The 14,201-nt window shown below is 36.4% G+C and overlaps 1 protein-coding gene across 1 annotated transcript; it reads right to left on the minus strand.

Annotated features, from left to right (window-relative positions):
• Positions 1–11,363: 11,363 nt before the first annotated feature.
• On the minus strand, positions 11,364–12,439 carry LOC121237872 (probable calcium-binding protein CML45). The gene has a single exon (XM_041134782.1). It carries the CDS (start codon positions 12,386–12,388, stop codon positions 11,798–11,800), a length of 591 nt encoding a protein of 196 aa, XP_040990716.1. The 5' UTR covers positions 12,389–12,439; the 3' UTR covers positions 11,364–11,797.
• Between the last annotated feature and the right edge of the window lie 1,762 nt (positions 12,440–14,201).

The following is a 14,201-nucleotide window of genomic DNA, read 5'->3' on the forward strand; positions in this document are numbered from 1 at the left end:
ATATCGCAATTATTAGAAAAAACCAACTCGGCGCCTGAGGCCCCTTCCTTAGCTAACCAATCCGCCACCATATTTCCTCCACGAAACACATGTTGAACACGGTAATGAATAGTACGAGACAATCCAACAAGTTCCTCCCAAAAATCCTCTAGGTACCACACACCACATCGCCCCTCAATTCCATCAATAAATAACCACCATTGAATATATTTCTACTATCACATTATAAATATGTAATGATTTACAAATTCTCAAACCTTGAAGGAGCGCCAGAAGTTCCGCTTTGTTATTAGAACCGAAACCAATATGAGAGGCATAAGCCTGGATAAGTCGACTTGAGTCATTTCGAATAAAGAATAACTTATGGCCGGTTGGTCTGCTATCTTCCAAATAACAGCCCTTCAATAAATGAGTGTTAAGTAGGCTTTCCATATTAACTCTCATGTGTCTACACAACAGATGATAAAAAAACAAAAAGCCTTTCTCTCTCCTCCCTCCCAGAAATCTCGAGAGCTCCCTTTATACGTAAACAAAAGACCACCCTCTCCCAAGACCAGAACCTCCCCTCTCACTCGTGGCCCTCCCTCTCTCTCTCTCTCTCTCCCAGAACCATTTGAGACCTGTCTTTTCTCTTTCTCAGACCACAACCACCATGAAAAATGGATGAAACAGACTGCCATAGTGTTTAAAGGATGTGTATTAACAACTTTCTTACTCCTTGTTGTTGCTCACAGCGGCTTGAGTTAGGTTGAATATAGTGGTTGATCGTTGAGGAGCAAAGAAACTTGCTCTGTTTCGGGCTAGTTCACGACATTGGGGAGGAGACAATGGTGGCGTAAGCAACGGAAGGGGCTAATTTGGTACTCCGTTTTGGCCTTTTGTGACTGAACTTAGAGGATTCTTGCGATTGGACGTGGCTGGTAGGACACTTGATTCGCTACTGCTGGTGGTGGTGATTCAACTTCAAATTAGAAGAAGGAGAGGAAGAGTTAGAGGAAGTACGGGATACGGGCTACTCCAGATGGGGGATGGTGACGGAAAAAAAACGAAGGAAATGACGAGAGAAGTCCAAAGTAGAGGTGGCGTTGAGGATAAGATGGAGATCATGCGAGATATTGCGGGTTGAGAAAGTTTTGAAGGGGTGAGGTTTTATATATAAGAGAAAATCTAGTCTGATGAGTTTATTGTAAAGTCTCAACAATTGCTGATGTGGCAAAATACAATTAGTGGCTATTTATCCCTCAATAGCAGCTGGACCGCTCAAAAGCGGAACTCTTTTGAATAACCCCACCAATGCCACAAGTGCCCGGGTTTTCCAAACTACTACCATCCGTATTCAATTTGTACTATTCTATCTCATCTCATCTCATCCATATCATCTTATCTCATTTCATCACATATTAACATCTAAATATTATTCAAATATACACTTTTCAATTTCAAATTTTTAATTTTTCCACCTAATCATTTCCTAATCACTACAACTTTTTCAAATTTTCAAACAAAACATAAAAAATAATTCAACATTTTCAAATTCTAAAACAAAAATAATATTGTAACTTTATAATATTTTTATTCAATTTTTTTTCTCTCGTCTTTCAAAACCCATAAAACATCATAATTTAACTATTTTACTACTATTTATAAGTAATTTCACTATTACTTACAAATTTATCATCTTTATCTCATTTCTAAAACATCTTTTAAGCTTCCAAACACAGTCTTAGAACATAGGAGGATTTAGATAATGAAATGAAGGTGTATAGTTCATGCACGTGAGTTCGTTTCACAGAAAACCGCTTGAGAATATATTGTGTTCATGGGATATGGTTGAATAAGTTATGATTCTGACATAAATGAATAAAGTGTGCAGAGGTCATAGCCCACGGGTTTGGTTGCAGCTTTCTATGTCCTTCATAAAGATGGATAGGTATGATGCCCATCGGTTTCGATTTCTGGAAGCCTGGTTTGCCCAAAAACTATGGACGCAAGGCATCTTCCAGAACAAAGTCACTGCTATACTTTTGTGATGTTTTTAAAATTTTTTGTAATTCTTTTTATAATTTTTTAATATAATATTATAATTTAAATAATATTATTATATCGTCTCATTTTATTCTCATTTTAACTGTTTATGTATTTAATTTTTATTTTATATTTTTTTATTTATTAATTAAGAAAGTGACTATTAGTATATTAGTATTTTTTTATTTTTTTTAAAAAAATATTTAAAAATATTAAAAAGATATGTATGACAAAAATGAAAAAAATTAAAAAAAAAATGAATTTTGCTTAAGGGGCACTCCAGCGGTCTGTGCGGTACCCTAGCAGCAAGCACTCTTAAATTTCTTTTTATTCCAATTTTAAAAAATTAAAATAAATCTTAAAAATGATAATATTATATTGAAAATTATAGAGTAGTTGTAACCGTAATAAACAAGTAAATAAACTAAGCGAATTTGAGAAGAGATGTACAGTTAAAATACAAGATAGAGATCTAAACAAAAACTAAAATTTATGCATTCGTACGTAATAAGTCAAGAAATGCTAGCTTCACAAATAGTTTTATAGAAGTTATATTATAAACTTGATATTAAAAAAACCCATTTAAAACAAGCGCGGCAATTCTTCATTCTAACTAACCAAAAAATACATGCGCAACAATTACAAAAATCAATTTTTTTAAGATGAATGTTAACGTCGTGTTTCGTATGCCTGGACAAGGTTCTGGCAACCTAGATCAAGGTCTTCCTTCCTGCAGATACAGAGATGAATGGGTGGCTCGATGGTGGTCTGGAGAACTTCTGATGCCAGAGTCAGTATATCGCCTTAGGGAATTGTTAGAGAATAATTGAGTTCATAGATAGTTCTTCGTACGAGATAGTTCTTCGTACCTAGGGCACGGTTTTTATATGAGATTTCTAGGAACACTTCGTCCCCTATGTCGGGGGGTTCACGTCACCCCTACAGTAGCCCCAGTCAGGGCCTTTAAAATGCGACGTGGAGTCTGGGATGGTGCTATTAATGTGGTGTGGCTCCCAGGGTGATGCCTCAACGATAGATGATAGGTGTAGCCCCTTTTCATGCCCATCATCAGAAAATGAAGGGTTGTTTGTGCTTCCCGTTCACTTGTCGGCATAGATCTTTTAATGCTAGGTGTCACAGGGATGTCAAGGTCTGCATGTCCCGTATGTCCTTTCACCTGTTTCCTGCACGATACATTCCCTTTCTACTAGCATGGTTCGTGGGTTGTGCCCTTTTTGCCAATTGCCAGGCAGTTATAAAGAGAGAACTTTAGCCCGAAAGGGGGCTTTAGAATCTGACCTAGGCCCGACCCAATGGGCTGGGCGAAGAAAATTCATTCCAGTTACCCTGTCAATTCTTATTAAATGTGTTTGGTGGGAATTCCTTTATTTTTGGGGACATTTTGTTGGCACGTCTCTGACAGATTGATGGGCTATTGAGTGAGCCTATTCAACTTCCCTTTTCTAGGCGACAGTTGACGATTTCCCTCCCTCATCGCTTTGTGCAGCGCGTATTGTAGGATTTGTGTCTATTGGCTCCTTTCTTTATGGCGTGTGGTGGTTCGCGACTTAGGGAACTCCAAACGTCACATGTGACTATTTAAACCCAAGTTCTTCCCTTTTAAGTCCATTTGCATTCATTCTCCTTCCGAGTTTTCAAACTTGTCCTCTTACTCTCCTGCCTCATTGCTTCATTCTTCCTCTTTTTCTTGCTTTGTATCTCATCTCTGTCCTTTGTCTCCATGGCACCCAATAATACTTCTCATGTAGCTCTATAGGGCTCAAGCTCTGCCAACCCCCCAGAATCCTTCAAAACCCCTAGGGGTTGGACCCCCCAAAAGTTCATACGAACTCCCAGCATTTCGACAGGTATAACTGGAGGTTGGACGCAACTCCTGCATTTTTGAGGTTGCTAAAGGCTTCTTTTAGAGTCCCAGACTCCATAACCTTCAAGGTTCCTGCTGTTCATGAGGAGGTCATCGACTCCGAGGGTTATGCTTTAAGGGTGGCATTGTACCCTGGCATGTTTACCAGTGGACTACGACTTCCCTTCTGCCATACGGTTCGTGACATGTTGGACTTCTTTCGCTTGGCTCTCGTGTAGCTCCACCCTAACACCTGGAGGATTCTAACATGTTGTTGTGTAGTTTGGCTCTGGGCATTGGAGGAGGTTAGCCCAAAGCACCCAGATCTCACTACTAGGGAGTTCCTTCTGACCCATAACATCCTGAAGGAGAAGGGTAATACTTGTAGTTTTCGGTAGCGTCAAGGGCAGATGGAGGTTAGCTTGGAGCAGCAATATAACCAGATCAAGCCAAAGGATGTTTACTCGGAGGCTTTGTAGGAGAAGGCTAGCGTAAGGCGATATCTAGCCCCCCTGGCGCACGCTCGTTTTGATGACATTCGCATCCCCATGCGACCCACTGCCTTTTTGGGGAGAAAGAGGCCTCTAAGCCAGTCGTTGGAGGGAAAGGGGAAAAGTCTTGGGTTGAGGAGCCTGGGGACATTAGTTTCGACTTCGCTCCACCACCCCCATTTGGGCAATCATCCATCCCCATGGTTGTTCATCTGCTGAGATCGTCTTCGGCTACTATAGGGGTTGCTACGATTACCCCACCGTCTCTTGCTTCCAAGACTACGCTTCCCGCCACCCCTCCAAGTGGTTCCGCAGTCGCTGATGAGTCCTGAAGGGTTCGGTTTATTACTGAGGTGGACAAAACCCATAGGCGCATGATCCCCCATGTTCGCATAAAATATAATCTACAAGTGCATAGAATCGTAACAAGTAGTAAAGTGTTTTAAAGAAAACAGTTATCGAACTCACATGGAATAATTATGCTATTAAATATTGAAATTGACTAAATTAATTACTATTTGGGAAATTGAAATTTGAAGAATGGTTTATCTAAATTAAACTGAAGACAAGAACATTAAAATTAAGATTTTAAAAATAATAAAAATAGATCTAGAGTATTTGATTTCACCTAGCAAATCCCACACAATTTATTCTTCCTTATTATAGAATCTCAATTATCCCAAGTTGATGATAAAAATTTCTTAACTATTCAATATTTTCTCTCGAACAATACCAAAAATATCTCAAACTAATAACTCCATATCTCTATTTGAATTTAATTAATTAGAGACTCATTAAGTTTTTTGGATTTTTCTTGAAATCACACTAGTCGCAGTAAAGCATATATGCTTTCGCTAAATATATGGTGTTTAATCCTAGAGCTTTAATCACAAATCACCTCTTGGTCTCATTGCAATCCAAAAGATTGAACAATAGTTAGCTAGAAAATTGTAAGCATTAAGAACAAGGAATAGACACTCAATCATGAAAATATTGAAAATAAAATGACTTGAAATATAAACTGTGTTCAATGCTAGGCTACATCAAAGCTTTAGAAAATAAAATTAGTTCATAATGAAATTAAAAAGAAAAAGAATAAAACTGGTGTTCTTCATTGGAGTCAGTTGATGAAACATGCGGCTCTCGCCTCTGCTCCCCCAGATCCGCCTCTTTGAAAGAAACTCAAATCATAACTCTGAACTATCAAAACCTAAACTCAGACTCTCTAAAACTCAAAACTAAAACTAAGATTATGAACCGAGACTCCTTATTCATCCCACAAGACGAGATTAAATAGATGTCAAATTTCAAATCTGAAAACAAGATAACTGTGGCTAAAATCTCGCCTAAACATCTGAAAAAAAGTTTCTCAAGATAGATGTTAACATAAAAGGAAATTATCCCAAAAATATCAAAATTATCTAAAATGGAAGAATCAGTGATATAAGGCTTGAATTGCGGAGTTCGGGAGGACTTGGGTGTCAATAGATTGATTACGGAACAGAGAAGAGTCCCACTGGGTAGATGTCGTGTGCGCTGAATATAATTGGCGGGAAGGTCACAAATGAATGGGCTTGAAGGTCACTAATGAACGTGCGTGGAGATCACTAATGAACGAGCGTGGAGGTTACAAAGACCGCACTACCCTCTCCTCGCCTACCGAGTGGAAAGGCTCCTCTCGCATTTTCTAGTTGTTACCCACAATGTCGTTTAGACTGGTCTTTTAAGTTGGTTATTTAGACTAGTTGCTCAATCTAACTGCCTAGAGCCTTGTTACCAAGTTTTCGCGCCTTCTAGTCGCATATTTTGGTTGCGAGTTTCCTCATCTACCGAGAGGTAAGTCTTCTCGCCTTTGGGCTAGAGAAATTTCTTTGCTGCCCACGGGGCAAGGCTCCTCGCCCAAATCTCATAGGCTCTTTTCAGATCTAGCTGCCTCTCATTGGTCCGGATATATAGTCTCTTCTTTTATACCAACATGCTCTCATTTTGTACTAAATCTTCTCATTCCTTCAAATTTAAGAAAATAAATAAAAATATGTAGAAATAAAATAAAATCAATAGTATTGAAGGGAAAATGACACTTTTCATAAATAAAAGAGTAATAAAAATCACATAAAAATAACATTTATCACCCCCTAATTTCTCGGGCCGTTTCTTCTCTTACCGTAGCAAGAAACGTAGGGAAGGCCGAGGTCCTCACTTCGACTGACAAGATGTTGGCACTGCATTTCTACGAGGCCCAATTGGAACGCCCCTCAAGAGAGTCCAAGATTGTTGTCCCTCCCCCTGAAGTCAATCTCGAGATGATTCCCTCCCTAGAGAGAGACGAATGCGCAGTCGGGGGCGAGCGGTTTCCATCCCCTGGGGGGCAGGTACAGGCTCACAGGGTGGGGGCGTCTTCAACCTTGGTGAAGGTAGGGTTTCTATCCCTGAGTCCCTTTTGACTATTCGCCGGAGCATGAAGCTACTTTGATGGAGATGCCCCTGTGTACACGAAACAACCTTAAGGATACGTTGACCCACAGTGTCCCTCCCATGTATGTCAACTCAGTCGAGCACTTTATGGTCTTAAGCCGGCTCCAAAGGCCTGGTTTGATCGACTGAGTGATTTTCTCCTTCAAATGGGTTTTTTCTATAGCACTATAGACCCCAGTTTGTTTATCTGCCAATCATCTTCTAGCATTTTAATTCTTCTTTTATATGTCAATGATATAGTGATTACAGGAGATAATAATCAGAAGATTAATGACTTCATCTCTCGGTTGGCTCAGCAATTCTCCATTAAGGATCTTGGACAACTTCATCACTTTCTTGGCATTGAAGTCCACAAGTTCGAAAGTGATATGTTCTTATCTCAGCATCGGCATGCTTAGGATCTCCTCAAACGTGCAGACATGGCTGATTGTAAGCCAATTGCTACTCCAATGCCTTCTAAAGGACGTCTCAAATCAACTACTGAAGCCCTGTTTTCTGATCTAACAATGTACCGTAGCTTAGTGGGTGGCTTGCAATATTTGACATTCACTCGACCTGATCTCTCCTACAGCATTAACTATGCATGTAAGTTCATGCAAGCCCCAACCATTGCTCATTTTCAGCTTGTTAAACGAATACTTTGATACATTCAGGGCACTGCTCACTATGGCATGCGCATCCTTGTTACAAGCACACTTGATCTCTATGCCTACTCAGACGCCGACCAGGCAGGATGCCCCTTAACTTGCCACTCAACCTCTGGTTTTAGCACCTTCCTAGGGAGTAATTGTGTTTCTTGGAGTGCTAAGAAACAAGCTACGGTAGTACGATCAAGCACTGAATCGGAGTATCGCTCCATGGCTACCACTGTCGCTGAGCTCACGTGGCTTTCTTTCCTACTACGCAATCTTGGTGTCCCTCTGCATACAACTCTTGGTCTCCATTGTGACAATCTCAGTGCATTGTACATGACCGTTAACTTTGTATGGCATGGTCGAACAAAGCAAATCGAGCTTGATTACCACTATATTCCTGAGCGTGTTGCTCTTGGATCTTTGGAGACTCGGTTTGTCACTTCACCCAACCAAATGGTTGACATCTTCACCAAACCGCTGCCCAAACCACTTTTCCAGACTTTGCGTATCAAACTTGGCCTTTGCCCAGATCCACGACCATGTTTGAGGGGGAGTGATAACATATCAGCACAAAATTAGCCAGATGATGAGAGGAAATCATCAACATATCCTCCTACGGATCCTCCTTGATAGAATGGTTTCACCATAGTTGGAAAGTCAATTGTATATGTTTAAGACTATTGTGTATGTTAGAAAAATCTAGATGTACATTCACATTTCTTACCTTATATTTCTTGCCTATTGTACAGAGCTATTGATGAGCTCCTTGTAACTGGTATATAAGCAATACAATACTCTATCTTCACTCCCGTGAGATAGACTTTTCTCAAATTTGTTCACGACGACGGAAGATTAGGCACTCTCTCAATCTTTTTTTAGCATTTTACTTCTTTCGTATTGTGTTTTGTATTTTTCCTCCGTATTGTGTTTTGTACTCTTTTTTTTTTTTTAATAATATATCGGCTGACGTCAACTGATTCCCCAACGGTTCCTCACCCCCGATTGCATATAGAAGAACTATTTAAATATTTCTTTGGTTTTTTTATAGCTCAGGCACTCGGCCATGAGTTTCACAAGGAAATTCCTCCCATTTCATTATACTATTGAAGACTACCATTACAAGAATTGCATATGTTTTGAAGATAGAAAAACCTATTTTTTCAACAAGGTTCAAGAAAAATAGGCAATCTTCTTGAAAGTCTTCCCTATCCAACACATTTAACCCATTTCATCAAACTCAACTACAGAAAACAATAATGGAATCGCGAGGACCCTAAATCTAACCCTTTCGGTATGAATAGAGTTTTAATCATGGCAGTCACTAAAGAGATATCGAGCTTCGCGATCATTTTTTTTTTTGGGGACAGCCCAATATATATAAATTGAAGCCTTAAAGAATAATATTTTGTATTAAAAATATATTTGTTTTACTTTCAATAGATGAAATGGCTAAACTGGTTTAATATTTCTTATGACAGAGTGGATCATAAGTTGATAAAATGAAAAACTCATTTAACCTAGCTAGCTTCGAATTTTCTACGATATATTCAAGAAAAATACTAAGTATAGAATATATGTACGTGCATATAATCAATCACAATAGCTTATTTCAGAGCAACATATTTCTATTTGAGATAATTTCAGAGCATCTTCAATGGATTAGCTAAAAGTTAAATCCATCATATATGTATATATATATATAGTTATTAGACCCCAAAATATCATAATTGGAATTTAGCTATAGTAGTTTTCAAAATATTTTATAAATTTGAAGGTTACTATAGATAAATCAAATATATTTTTTATCATTTATTTCTCTATCTTTTTCTTTCTCACAACTGCCTTCTTCGACTTTCCTCTCAAAAAACAATCTCCAGGTACCTACTTCCTTAGGCTCTACTCATGTAATATATCTTTGTATTTTCTTATCTGGAATCTGCTAAAATAAAGGACAACAGAAGAAATTGCAGAGAAAGTTATATTTACTTATGTTTATTGTTGGTTTGGTTTCCGGAAAGTGAAGAAAGCCGAATTCACCTGAACCAATTTGTTGTTGTCTTATGTTTTCTTGAACGAGGGTCGATTGGCTTCCCACAGGAATGAATTCCAGATTAAAAACAAAAAAGACGTTACATTTGCACTAAGAAAAAAAATTTTGGGGAATGAAGTGAAACTGAAGTTTGACATTTGCACAATGTGACTGGGCAGCCACTATGTAGTAGACCCTTTTGTGTTGATTTTGTGGATGTATTTTGTGGAGACTTATTTTATATTATTTTATTATTATATAATGAAAAAATAACTGTTCTAATATGAAGATTTATGTGAATAGAATAGTCAAAAGTTAAATTCATCTTACATTCATAAAAAATGTCATTTAGTTTTGACTAATTCATTGAGGATGTTCCTTTAGGCAGATCATGTTCTGTACATAATTCCTTTTTGTTTGTATAAAATGTGTGGGCTAGATTTAGGGTGATAATATGTGACACAACCCATTAATTCAACACGAACACGACACAAAATTAATATATTTGAGTTTGACGTTAAAGGTTTGGGTCAAGTCAAAACGGATTGATCCGTTAAGACATGACTTATAAACGGGTCAACCTGCTTATACAAAATCAATCCATTTTAACTTGTTTAGAATTTATTTCAAAATTAAAATTTTATTATTGTTAAGTAGTAATATTGGTATTTCGTAGTATGTCTATGTTTTTATTTAGATTATAATTTTAGACCTATATTCATATTTTGTTATTGTATATAGTTTGTAACATTAGTTTTATTATATGTTAAAATTTAAAAAATATTGATATATTATTTTTAAGATATTATAGTTATTAATAAATATTGATTTTAACTTTTATGTAATCGAATCATGATATGTTAAAATTTAAATTGATTTTTATGGTCGAATGTTGATGATTTAATAAGATACAAACACGATCCGAAAATAAGATTCGCCACAAATTGTAGGCCAGCGCTTCTTTCTCGGAAGCTGCTAATAGCTACGAGGATCACACAGAGCAGCCAACTTTCTTTTTTTAAAAAAAATATATTTTTAAATCTTTTAAACATTTTAAAAGATAAAATAAAAATCATAAATTTAATAAAAATACTTCCACAGTTAAGTAAAAATAAATAAAAACAAGAATAAATATAGATAGAAGTTATTATTGAGAGTATTCATGTTGTATATATGATGTGATATCATTTAGACTACACATCTCCCTAAGTGAATATTAAGAACAATCAACTAAAAACAGCCATGCAATGAATGTAAAATGTACACTGCTATAATGATTTCTCTCCAGCATTACTCTAAAAACAAATCAATTAGATGCTCGGTGAGATGCTCGGTGCCCAAGCATTATTCTTTTCATTTTGAGGCGAAGATCCTTCAGCTCATCAGTATTGGTTGCGACACTTTCTTCTTCTTCTTCCACTTTTTTTTTTTTAAATGGTCAGCGTCCATTTTTATTTATTTTGGGGGCCTCTCATGTGTTGGAAACTTAGCAACTGCTTAGGTCGCCTACCCCGATTATCTTCGTTGCCGAGAATTCAGTGCCCAACAAGCCTGTAAAGGAAGGAGAAATTATGTTTTGGGTTTGATAGAGTGAGAGAATGAAGATGGAATGGGGAGAGAGAGAGAGAGAGTGTGTGTGTGTGTGTGTGTGTTTCGATGCAGAGATTTTCCTTGGGCTTGTGTGTTCTCCATTTCCTCGCCATTTGATAACTTGGAGATGAAAAGAATAAATAATGATTGATCAGAAATCCAAATCGGCAAAGGCGACAAAGGTCAGATTCCAACGATGTGTTTGAACATTACTGACTTGTGGATACAATCGGCACTGTGGGTTTGAAGATTAGTTTTTCTTAAATGAACAATGGCTTTGAGTTCGAAGTTCTCTTTTTCGAGACGGCACCAAAAAAAAAAAAAAAAAAATAGAAATTGATCATTACAAGGGTTTCCGAAATATTGCTCATGATCTCTTTGGAAACATTTGGTTTGAGAGAGAGAGAGAGAGAGAGAGAGAGAGAGAGAGAGAGAGAGAGAGAGTTTTTGCTACGAATCTAATGGTGTTTACAAGTTCTTTGACGAATTGCTCCATTGGATAAATAAAGCTAATTAAAAACAAAAATGAAACATGCTTCTTATCCAGATATATCAAGATATGCTGTGGTTGTTTCTGTTCCAAAAGCTTGTTGGTTGTGTGATGTGTCACACTTATTTCACTCTCATTTCCTGCATTTTAGATTTCCGCTTCAAATATGAAAGATTAGAATTCCCGCCTCTTCTCGAGCTAGTTGAAGCTGTGCTCCACAAGTTTCACAAATTCATTGAAATCTATCCGCCCATCTCCATTGTCGTCAAAGACTCTGATCATGCTCTGGCATTCTGCTTCCAAAGGCTCCACAAGCCCCAGTGTGTAGAGAACTTTCCCCAACTCCCATGCATCAATGAATCCGTCATTGTTCTCATCAAACATATCAAACGCTTGTTTCACTTCCTCAGGGCTTGGTTCCACCTCCTCGAAGAGGCCTGCAATCTCATCTGAAACCAGCATTTCTTCATGATTTTTTACCATTTTCTCCATCATCATTTTCACTTCTCCAATAGACAGCTTTTTCTCCTCAACTTTCTCAGTTGCCAGCATCATTTCCTCTTCTCTGGATGGCTTCTCATCCTTCAAATTTTCATCACTGCCAAGACTCTGAATTTGAGCTTCTGCATAAACCGCCCTACATGCATGGCGAAGCAAGTCTATGAAAGTTTGGAGTACAATCCGAAAACTTGAGTACAATTCTTTGAGTCCTAGGAGGACCCAGTTGAGTATTACAAGAATTGAGAGAATGCCAACGAATGAGATGGTATTGGCAGCTGTCTTTTCCATGGTAAGTAGACAGACAGGGAGACAAGGTCGTCTAGGTTAACTGTGGGGCTTAAATAGGGCTAATTCCAAGTATTTATAGATCAGTAAAAGACTGAAGTGCCTAATTCCTTCAGGAAAAGGAGGGGAAATTCAATGCCAATTCCTCCACAGTTTCCACATAATTATGTGGAGCAGGAGGTCGTTATGGGAACCTTCCAGGACAAAGCAGGCTTTAAATTTTTAATAAAGTAATGTCGTAAACTGCTGAGAAATTTCAGTGTCGAACACAATTTTTTTAATACTTAGGCCCGTTTATATGTTGAGACGAGTTAAAATAAATAAAATTTTTATAAATAGTAATGAGTTGATCAGATGGTAGAGTGAGTTTTATATGACCTATTTAAAATGTGTTTAAAAATTATGATAAGTTTATATATTTTTATGTTCAATTGAAAAAAGGTTATGAATTCTAACTATAAAAAACTTTCCAAGGATAAAAAGAGTTTCGAGTTCAGATAAATTTAATAATTTGAGAGTTGGATGTTTTGATATTAGATTCTGTTTAAAATTAAGACTAAACTAAGTTGACTTAATTCAGTCCAAATTCCAAATAGAACCTTACTAAGAAAATTTTATATAAATAAATTTATATATTTAAATGTGGGGTATCATATCGTAAAACTTATTTTATTATAAAATATATCTAATTTCTCACATGTATCAAGATATATAAGTTTGTAACTTGTTTTTATAAAAAATATAAATAAAAAAAAAAGAAGCTTTGGGTATCAATTTTACCACCTCCAATAAAACTGTGACGTCTCGATTTTTTAACAAACGATAAGATGAAAATACCCACACTATATTTAACTCACTAAAACTAAAATTAATTAGATTTTATTTTATTTTATTTTAAGAAATTGGTGGTTGTCTTACCGCCATTGATGGCTGCCAGCAACCAACCGGTGAAAGTTTGGATTTGATAAAGCCATATTCGGCAGAGTAATATAATATATAGTCGTGGAGTATGTAAATATCGTACAGTCATTTTAAAAAAGAGTAGTGTCTATTATTAAAAAATTAATTTTTTTCATGTAAGTTTCGTATTTATTCATCTTTTTTAAAATGATTGTACGCTTCTGACGCACTCACGACTGCAACTATCATTTTTCTTAATAATTTTTAAGTTTAATCTTCATATTTTAGGGTAGTAATAAAATTGTGTAATTTAGTTTAGACAACTGCTAGCTTCAAAAGAGATCTTATAAAAGTAAATTTATAAATTGACGTGTCTTAACGTGATACGTTAAGTGAATGCGTGTCTTAAGTAAATACGTTAAGTAAATTTATAAATTGACGAGTTAAAAGCTATAAAACGTTTAAGTGGCTGCACGTGGTTGGAAGCTATAAAATTTGAGAACTGATATTTGCAGTTATATAGTACGTAATCGTCGTGTATTTTTTTTTTTAAATGAGTAAATATGAGACCTATTAAATTAATTTTTTAACAGTAAACATTATTCTTTTTCAAAAGGAGTACGCGACTTTTACACAACTTATAACTATATCTATTATTACTCAAAACTAACCTCCTTATAAAACTCCATCTCGCGAATTCTATATTTTTATGGATAGTGCTAGCAGGCCGCCCAGCGAACGGTTGGTGCTAGTGTATTTCAATTTTTTTGTTTTAATAACATCCTTAATCATTAAGAAAAAAATATATACAACTCTACTAATAGTCATTTCCTTAAACATTAAGCAAAAAAATTAAAATATTCGAATAGAAGTTTTGAGAAATAAATTTGAGGAGCTCTAATAGCAATTTTTTTTA

This window comes from Juglans microcarpa x Juglans regia, chromosome 6S (genome assembly GCF_004785595.1).
Source record: "Juglans microcarpa x Juglans regia isolate MS1-56 chromosome 6S, Jm3101_v1.0, whole genome shotgun sequence".
Taxonomy (NCBI): Eukaryota; Viridiplantae; Streptophyta; class Magnoliopsida; order Fagales; family Juglandaceae; genus Juglans; species Juglans microcarpa x Juglans regia.

Excerpts from the sequence above, each read along its gene's own strand:
- LOC121237872 (XM_041134782.1), bottom strand. The coding sequence starts at position 12,388 with ATGGAAAAGACAGCTGCCAATACCATCTCATTCGTTGGCATTCTCTCA.